This window comes from Neophocaena asiaeorientalis, unplaced genomic scaffold (assembly GCF_003031525.2).
Source record: "Neophocaena asiaeorientalis asiaeorientalis breed wild unplaced genomic scaffold, Neophocaena_asiaeorientalis_V1.1 scaffold167, whole genome shotgun sequence".
Classification (NCBI taxonomy): Eukaryota; Metazoa; Chordata; class Mammalia; order Artiodactyla; family Phocoenidae; genus Neophocaena; species Neophocaena asiaeorientalis.
The window spans coordinates 239,823-248,854 of NW_020175022.1; the positions used below are offsets into that span (position 1 = coordinate 239,823).

The window sequence follows — 9,032 nt, forward strand, 5'->3', positions numbered from 1 at the left end:
AATCTCTATAGATTGCTTTGGGTAGTAGAGTCATTTTCACAGTTGATTCTTCCCATCCGAGAACATGGTATATCTCTCCATCTATTTGTATCATCTTTAATTTCTTTCATCAGTGTCTTATAATTTTCTGCATACAGGTCTTTTGTCTCCTTAGGTAGATTTATTCCTATTTTATTCTTTTTGTTGCAATGGTAAATGGGAGTGTTTTCTTGATTTCATTTTCAGATTTTTCATCACTAGTGTATAGGAATGCCAGAGATTTCTGTGCATTAATTTTGTATCCTGCTACTTTACCAAATTCATTGATTAGCTCTAGTAGTTTTCTGGTAGCATCTTTAGGATTCTCTATGTATAGTATCATGTCATCTGCAAACAGTGACAGCTTTACTTCTTCTTTTCCGATTTGGATTCCTTTTATTTCCTTTTCTTCTCTGATTGCTGTGGCTAAAACTTCCAAAACTATGTTGAATAAGAGTGGTGAGAGTGGGCAACCTTGTCTTGTTCCTGATCTTTGTGGAAATGCTTTCAGTTTTTCACCATTGAGGATGATGTTGGCTGTGTGTTTGTCATATATGGCCTTTATTATGTTGAGGAAAGTTCCCTCTATGCCTACTTTCTGCAGGGTTTTTCTCATAAATGGGTGTTGAATTTTGTCAAAAGCTTTCTCTGCATCTATTGAGATGATCATATGGTTTTTCTCTTTCAATTCTTAGTCTTACTCTGAAACAACCTACTAAGCCACTCCACAAAGTGCTCCCTTAAAAACTGAATTACACTAGATTAGTCTGTTACAAAAAAAAAATCATTTAGTGACTTCCCGTCACACTTAGAATAAAATGCACAAATATTACCCTATTTGGAAGATCATCATTTTCTGACCCCTTTCTGTAAATCTGAATTTAAGTTGTATCACTCCTGATTTGTTCTGGAGTTGTATTTTTTTCTATATCACTAACATTCCAAGTTGATTCCCATGTTGGGATTACTGCACTGTTCCTTTTACTTAAAATTCTTCAACTAGTCAACAAGGTTAGTTGCTTCCTATTTTTCCATTTTAAGCTCAAATATCCTCTTTACCGCAAAATCTTCTCTGATTAATCTAAAGTACATTCCCCATAACTCTATATAGCACCATTGTTATTTTAATGGTAATGTATATCACTCCTCAATATCTAATCACTTCATTCATTTGTTTACTGTCTTCATAAGAATAGGCACCTCATTTATCTTGTTTATTAGTATATCCCCAAAGCATGAAATAGTACTTAATCCTGTGGTAGGTGTTCAAAATTTGTTAAATTAAGGTGTGAATGAAAGAGTGTAGAAATCAAGGTAACGTCATGCTTGGAGGTATCAATCTGGAAGTCATCAGATAGTATCTGAAGTCAAGGGATCCAATGAGATTTCAAAGTGCATAGATACATGGACATGGGCCATGGGGATTTCCAACATGTGGAGAGTAAGCAGATGAGAGGTTAGCAAAGAATACTGAGAAAGAGCAGGCAATATATAAGAGGTATATCAGGAGAATGTAGTCTTGAGATCCAAGAAACAAACAAACAAAATTCCATGAATGGTTAGGGAAAGGTTAACTCTACTTTACACCACCAAGAGGTTGAGTAAGATGATGATGAGATGGAACCAAACACTGTATTTAGCAACCTGGAGATCATAGGTTATTTGACACAAATCAGTTTCAAGTGTTTTAGAGACAGAAAATTGAGAGAACTGGGTTAAAATGAATGGTAAACATAAAATGAGGGAAAGCACAGAAAACTCTTTGAAGACTCTTTGGTGAGAAAGTAAACAATTCATTAGGAGAGCTGGATGGGGTGGAACATCCTGGTTGAGGGGGAAATACTGTTCAAGGGAACAAAGTTTTCTTCAAGATGATACAAACTCCAGCATGTTTTTGTTATGGGTCAAAAGTAATTACTAGATAAGGCCAATAGTATGGAGGTAGGAAAGGTGACCAGTTTCAGGGATATTTTTAAAGTACACTGAATAAAACGTTGATGAATTAAATACAGGATGTGAGAAAAAGGAGAATCAAGACTAATTCCCAGGTTTGTGGCTTGAGCAATCAACGAGATAGGAATAACTGGGGAGGAGAGGGTGTGGGGTAAAGTAGTTGGAAATGAAGACTTCTATCTTGAACATGGCAGGTTTAAGACCTCTCTTAGGCCCAAATAGAAATATCTGATAGGTATTTAGATATACACGTGTCAAGCTTAGAGGAGACTTTATAGCTGGACATATAAACTTGGGAGTTGTCAACCTATACATAGGATTTAAAATTATAGGGCTAGATGAGACCCCCTCCACCCCATTCAAGGGAACATAAATAGAGAAAAGAAACTAAGGAGTCAATCTCAGGCACATCGACATTAGGGGCTGAAAGAGGAGACTAAGAGCAAATAGGCAGTGAGGTTAGAAGAGAAACAAGAGAGCACAGGGTCTCTGAAAGAGGATGTAGCCACCTGCATCAAATGCTGCTGATATGTCAAGCATATGTGAAATGAAAATGGATAGTTGGATGTAGTAAGATAAATGACTTTTATTTATCTTCATAAGAGATTTAGTGGATTTTTTCAGAGAGAAAGATAATTTGAGTGAAAGAAAATAGGAAGTAAAGAAGAAATATAGGCATATCTTTTGAGGGGTTTTGCTATAAAAGTGAAAAGATAAATCAGGTGGTTTCTAAAGGAAGATGTAGGATGGGAGGAGAGGATGTTAATAAGAGACACTTCAGCATAAATATATGCTGAAGAGAGTGATCCAGCAGAGAAAAAGAAATTGATGATGTAGGAGAAAAAGTGGACAACTGCAAAAGCAAATTGTTTGAATAGGCAAGAGAGTGAGGTCTGTTGCTGAAACAGAGGAGAGACACATAGTTTATCCACCGAAACAGTAGTGAAGGTTAAGGTATGTGGATACAAATGCAATTGGTTGGGTGAATAGATATTGGGAAAATGAAATTATCTTCTAATGGCTCCCAAGTTTTCAGTGAAATAAAAAGCAAGGCCATCTTCTGAGATAAAGGAAAGGGAGAAGCTGTTGGGGCTTTGCCAATGAGTACAAGAAAGAGTGGGACAAGAAACAGAGGGTGTATGCAAGGAGTAATGATGTAGATTAACTATAATGTCTAACCAAGGTAAAAAGAGAAGTGAGTACATAAAGCAGTAAAAAATGAGGTTAAAGAATTATTGAAGTATGGGTACAAGAGGAAGTCAGAGAGTAAATCCTTGAGAGTGAGATTTTGGAGACAGTGCCATTACAATTAAGTCCAGGTCTGAAATATCACCACAAATAACAGTAGCTGAAAAAAATCTTAAAATCTTAGGTGTGTTTTTGTAAAAAGCCTATAACCATACTTTTAATTCAATCTTTATAATCTGCCCTTTAACCAGAAAGTCTGGCCTATTTTACATCTACTGTAACTAATGATAAAATTATATTTAATTCTACTCTTATATATTTTCTGTTTATCCTGCCTTTTCTATGCTTTTTATTTTCTTTTCCCCTGGCTTCTATTGAATTGATCAAGGTCATTTTATTCCTATTTTTTCTTCTTTTAATGGTTTAGAAGTTATAAATTCTATCCTTCTAGTTCTTATCCATAAACTTATCAAAATACATATTTAACCATGTCAAAAATTAATCAGTACCTATTTCCTCTTACCAAACAATCTAAGGTCCATAAATGCTATAGATCTGACTACTACAGTAATGCCTTTCATGCTGTTATTTTCTATGGCTTCCAAATTCTCAGTGAAATAAAAATCAAGGACATCTTCTGCCTGATTTTATAAGTCCTAAAGTAGTTATTATAATGCTTTTATATAATAAATGCTTGTTTAGATTTGTTGACATGTTTAGTAATTCCTTTGTTCAATGAGATAAACTGAATATTCCTTAAATGCTATTCCTTAAATGGCAAAATGAAAGCTAGTCAACAAAATATTTTTTTGATTTTTATTTTTTATTTTTATTGGAGTATAGTTGATTTATTACAATGTTGTGTTAGTTTGAGGTGTACATCAAAGTCAATCAGTTATACATATAAGTATAGCCACTCTTTTTTTTTGTTTTTTAGATTTTTTTTCCCATATAGGCCATTACAGAGAATTGAGTAGAGTTCCGTGTGCTATACAGCAGGTTCTGACTAGTTATCTGTTATATATAGTAGTGTGTACATGTCAGTCCCGATCTCCCAATTTATCCCTTCCCCTCTCTTATCCCCTGGTAGCCACAAGTTTGCTTTCTACATCCGTGCCTCTACTTCTGTTTTGTAAATAAGTTCAGTTATACCCTTTTTTTTATATTCCACATATAAGCGATATCATATGATATTTGTCTCTCTGTGTCTGACTTACTTGACTCAGTATGACAATCTCTAGGTCCACCCATGTTGCTGAAAATGCCATTATTTTGTTCTTTTTTATTGCTGAGTAATATTCCATTGTGTATATACACCACATCTTCTTTATCTATGCCTCTGTTGGTGAACATTTAGGGTGCTTCCATGTCCTGGCTACTGTAAACAGTTCTGCAATGAAAATATTTCTTATAATATTGAAAATTTATTAAAGCCATTTGATCCAATCAAACCTTTTTTATAATATTGAAAAAGTATTAAGCCATTCTATCTAATCTAAACCAAAAAAAAAAAAAAGTTAACTGAAAGGATGTTTGTTCATTGACTGTCTCAGCCATTTGACAAACTGGCTTGCAGAAAATAGTCTCTCAACATACATTTAGCAAATTAGCTTTTGGAGAACGGATTTTTAGCAAATTGGTATGAGTAAATTTTCCTGCTTCTGACAAGTAGCCTTTCTAAAATCCTGTTATGGACAATGGCCAGATAAGAAAAGGGTGTCTTATGTACAGCACACTAAGGTCTGTGAGAGTGTCTAAATCCTGCTGTGAATGAGTTCAAGGCCAAAATGTTGGCATTTTTTAGTAAGTAGTTCAGTCAAACTCTGTGTTAATATTCACCATGTAGATAATATATAGAAGTTTTTCGTGGCCATCTTCCATTTTTAAAGCTGGACTACATAGGGAAAGATGTAAGTTTATGAATGTGGAAATTCATCACAATAACTGATATGACCACAAAATAAAATAAATACAAGAAAAGTACATTCTAATTTTTTTCTAGGTTCATCTATACTTCCAAAAGATGTCTACTCTCCTGGAAAACATCACTGCCATCATCAAACTATTTCACGAATATTCAAAAACAGATAAGGAGACTGACACATTGAGTGCAAAAGAGCTGAAGGAACTTCTGGAAGCAGAGTTTCAGCCAATCCTGAAGGTAAAAGATATTTGCCAGCATTCAAGGGTGTATCATTTTTGTTCTGCATCAAACAATCTGTCAAAATATTACTGTGAAATCTTTATGAGTTGTTTCTTTTGGAAGAGGAACAAATGTAATCTTATTTCAAAACAGATATAATTTGTTCAAATTCTTTATATCTCTATATATACTACACACACACACACACACACACACACACACATTGTGAAAAAATATATATAAATATTTAGTGACAAATAAGTGAAAAACAGTTAGTTAATTCATTGTAATATTCCCCCTAATTTCAAGAATGTAAAGAGGGTACAACTAAAAGACAATTCAGTTAAGGAATTTATAAAATACTGACATTTGAAGAAGTAAAAAGAACTTGCCCCATCAAATATTTTGTGTCACCATACTAGTGTTTAAGATTTATTTTTTATTTTTTATTTATTTATTTTTTTTTTGCGGTACGCGGTCCTCTCACTGTTGTGGCCTCTCCCGTTGCGGAGCACAGGCTCCGGAAGCACAGTCTCAGCGACCATGGCTCACAGGCCCAGCCACTCCACGGCATGTGGGAGCTTCCCAGACCGGGACACGAACCCGCGTCCCCTGCATCGGCAGGCAGACTCTCAACCCCTGAGCCACCAGGGAAGCCCAAGATTTATTTTTTTTAGGACAGTACCAATAGCTCCCTGCTGAGTCAGGATAAGATAAATATTATTAAAGAAAAAATTAGGTTCTACTTTCCTGTACCAAGAATTCACATTCCCTAAGTTAACTTTAATTATTTAATTACCCATTTGAGTCAGTCTCATGGACTTTCCCTCTCTCTTCCTTGTATACAGAATCCAGATGACCCAGATACTGCTGATGTTTTCATGCATATCCTCGATGTAGATCACAACAATAAAATAGACTTTACAGAGTTTTTCCTGATGGTATTCAAGTTGGCTCAAGCATATTATTATACCCAGAGACCGAATTTCAAGACATTAGGGAAAAAGCAGAAAAAGAATAGATACCATTATGAAGATGATACAGAAGAAGAGGATAAAGAAGAAAGAGAAAGAAAGTCCAGTCATTCAAGAAGAAGTGATGGAAAGAAAAAGGATAGAACAGAGAGCCCAAGAGGAAGAGGAAGAAGCAGACATGGGTCTAGTTCTGGAAGGGAAGGAAGAAGAGGTGACAGAGCTACTTCTGGACACAGAAATAGATCTGGGAAGAAACATCATGAATCAAGTAGGGAAAAGAAAAGGAGAGCGAGTCCTACTGAACTAAAAGAAAGAAGTCACATGTCAAGTGTTAGCCCCATCAGGGAATATGAAGGAAAAGAAGAAGAACGTGGTTATGAAAATAAAGGTAGAGAATGTGAAAAATGGATAGGATCAGAGCCTAAGGGCTCATATCAAGTTTGTGAAGAAACTGTGACTATGGATTTTCAGTCCGGTTGCAGTACACACCAGCTTTCCAGTATCAGTAAGGGCAGCGACAGCAAAGAACATTTACAAGATTCAGGTAGACAACCAGTGATCACTCATGGAAGGTCGCCATCCAGCTCAAGGAACCAACATGGGTCTTCCCACGACCAGTCAGGAGACAGCCCTAAGCACTCAGAGTCGCATCAAGGGAGGACAGACACACACAGGAAGAGTGAATCTGTCCATGGAAAGTCAGGATCCAGCACTACGCAAAGACAGGGGCGCCACCATGAGCAGGAAAAAGACAGCTCCAGACACTCTGGAACTGGACATGGACACACCTCAACTGGATCCGGAAGCAATAGGCACAGGGAATCCAGTGTTGGTCAGTCCAGTGACAGCGAAATACAGTCAGGAGATTCAGGTAGATATTCTGTGACCACTCATGGAAGGTCTGGGTCCAGCTCAAAGAACCAACATGGATCTTCCCATGGCCAGTCAGGAGACAGCTCTAGGCACTCAGAGTTGCATCAAGGAAGGACAGACACACACAGGAAGAGTGAATCTGTCCACGGAAAGTCAGGATCCAGTACTACTCAAAGACAGGGGCTCCATCATGAGCAGGAAAGAGACAGCTCCAGATACTCTGGAACTGGACATGGACACACCTCAGATGGATCCAGAAGTGGGAAAGACAGGGAATCCAGTGTTGGTCAGTCCAGTGACAGCGAAGGACAGTCAGAAGATTCAGATAGACATTCTGTGACCACTCATGGAAGGTGTGGGTCCAGCTCAAGAAACCAACATGGGTCTTCCCATGGCTGGTCAGGAGACAGCTCTAGGCACTCAGAGTCGCATCAAGGGAGGACAGACACACACAGGAAGAATGAATCTGTCCGTGGAGAGTCAGGATCTAGCACTAAGCAAAGACAAGGGCACCACCATGAGCAGGAAAAAGACAACTCAAGACACTCTGGAATTGGACATGGACACTCCTCAACTGGATCCAGAAAGAGTAGGCAGAGGGAATCCAGTGTTGGTCAGTCCAGTGACAGTGAAGGACAGTCAGAAGATTCAGGTAGACATTCTGTGACCACTCATGGAAGGTCTGGGTCCAGGTCAAGAAACCAACATAGGTCTTCCCATGGCTGGTCAGGAGACAGCTCTAGGCACTCAGAGTCACATCAAGGGAGATCAGCATACAGGATGAGTGAATCTGGCCACAGCAAGTCAGGGTCCAGCACTACTCAGAGACAGGGGCACCACCATGAGCAGGAAAGAGACAGCTCCAGATACTCTGGAACTGGACATGGACACACCTCAACTGGATCTGGAAGCAATAGACACAGGGAATCCAGTGTTGGTTGGTCCAGCGATGGTGAAGGGCAGTCAGGTGATTCAAGTAGACATTCTGTGACCACTCATGGAAGGTCTGGGTCCAGCTCAAGAAAACAACATGGGTCTTCCCATGGCCAGTCAGGAGACAGCTCTAGGCACTCAGAGTCACATCAAGGTAGGACAGACACACACAAGAAGAGTGAATCTGGCCACAGCAAGTCAGGGTCCAGCACTACTCAGAGACAGGGGCACCACCACGAGCAGGAAAGTGACAGCTCCAGACACTCTGGAACTGGACATGGACATACCTCAACTATTTCTGGTAGTGGCAGACACAAGGAATCAAATATCAGTCGGGCTAGCAACACAGAAGGACATTCAGGAGATTCAGGTAGACAGCCTTTGACCACCCAAGGATGGTCTGCATTCTATTCAAGGAACCAAAGTCATGGTTCAGATCAAGGTTGGAGACATGGCAGCTATGGCAGTGCAGATTATGACTATGGACAGTCAGGGTTTGGTCATTCTCAGGATGGAAGTGTCAGTCATGATTCCAGCCATATGGGAGCCAGGGACAGATTTGAATATAGGAGCATTTATGGGATCCAATATAACAGGCAGTAACAGACACCTTGCAACATATGGCCATTCAAATTATATTTCAAAACGGTTGGGGTTTGGACAGTCACATAGACACTATTATTATGAGTGAGAAACTATTAAATAAAGTATTAACCCAAAGAATTGGAGAATGACCAAGACAACTTTGAGTCAAGAAAATGTTCATGGGCTTCCCTGGTGGCGCAGTGGTTGGGAGTCCGCCTGCCGATGCAGGGGACACGGGTTCGTGCCCCGGTCCGGGAAGATCCCACATGCCATGGAGCGGCTGGGCCTGTGAGCCATGGCCGCTGAGCCTGTGCGTCCGGAGCCTGTGCTCCGCAACGGGAGAGGCCACAACAGTGAGAGGCCTG

General features: G+C 39.1%; 1 protein-coding gene across 1 annotated transcript; it reads left to right on the forward strand.

The window, feature by feature from the left end:
- Window positions 1–5,182: 5,182 nt before the first annotated feature.
- Window positions 5,183–8,773, forward strand: LOC112411638 (filaggrin). Its single transcript, XM_024762872.1, is given in 3 exon segments — window positions 5,183–5,320; window positions 6,151–8,612; window positions 8,614–8,773. Coding segments are annotated over 3 exon segments (2,760 nt in total).
- The last annotated feature ends 259 nt before the right edge of the window (window positions 8,774–9,032 follow it).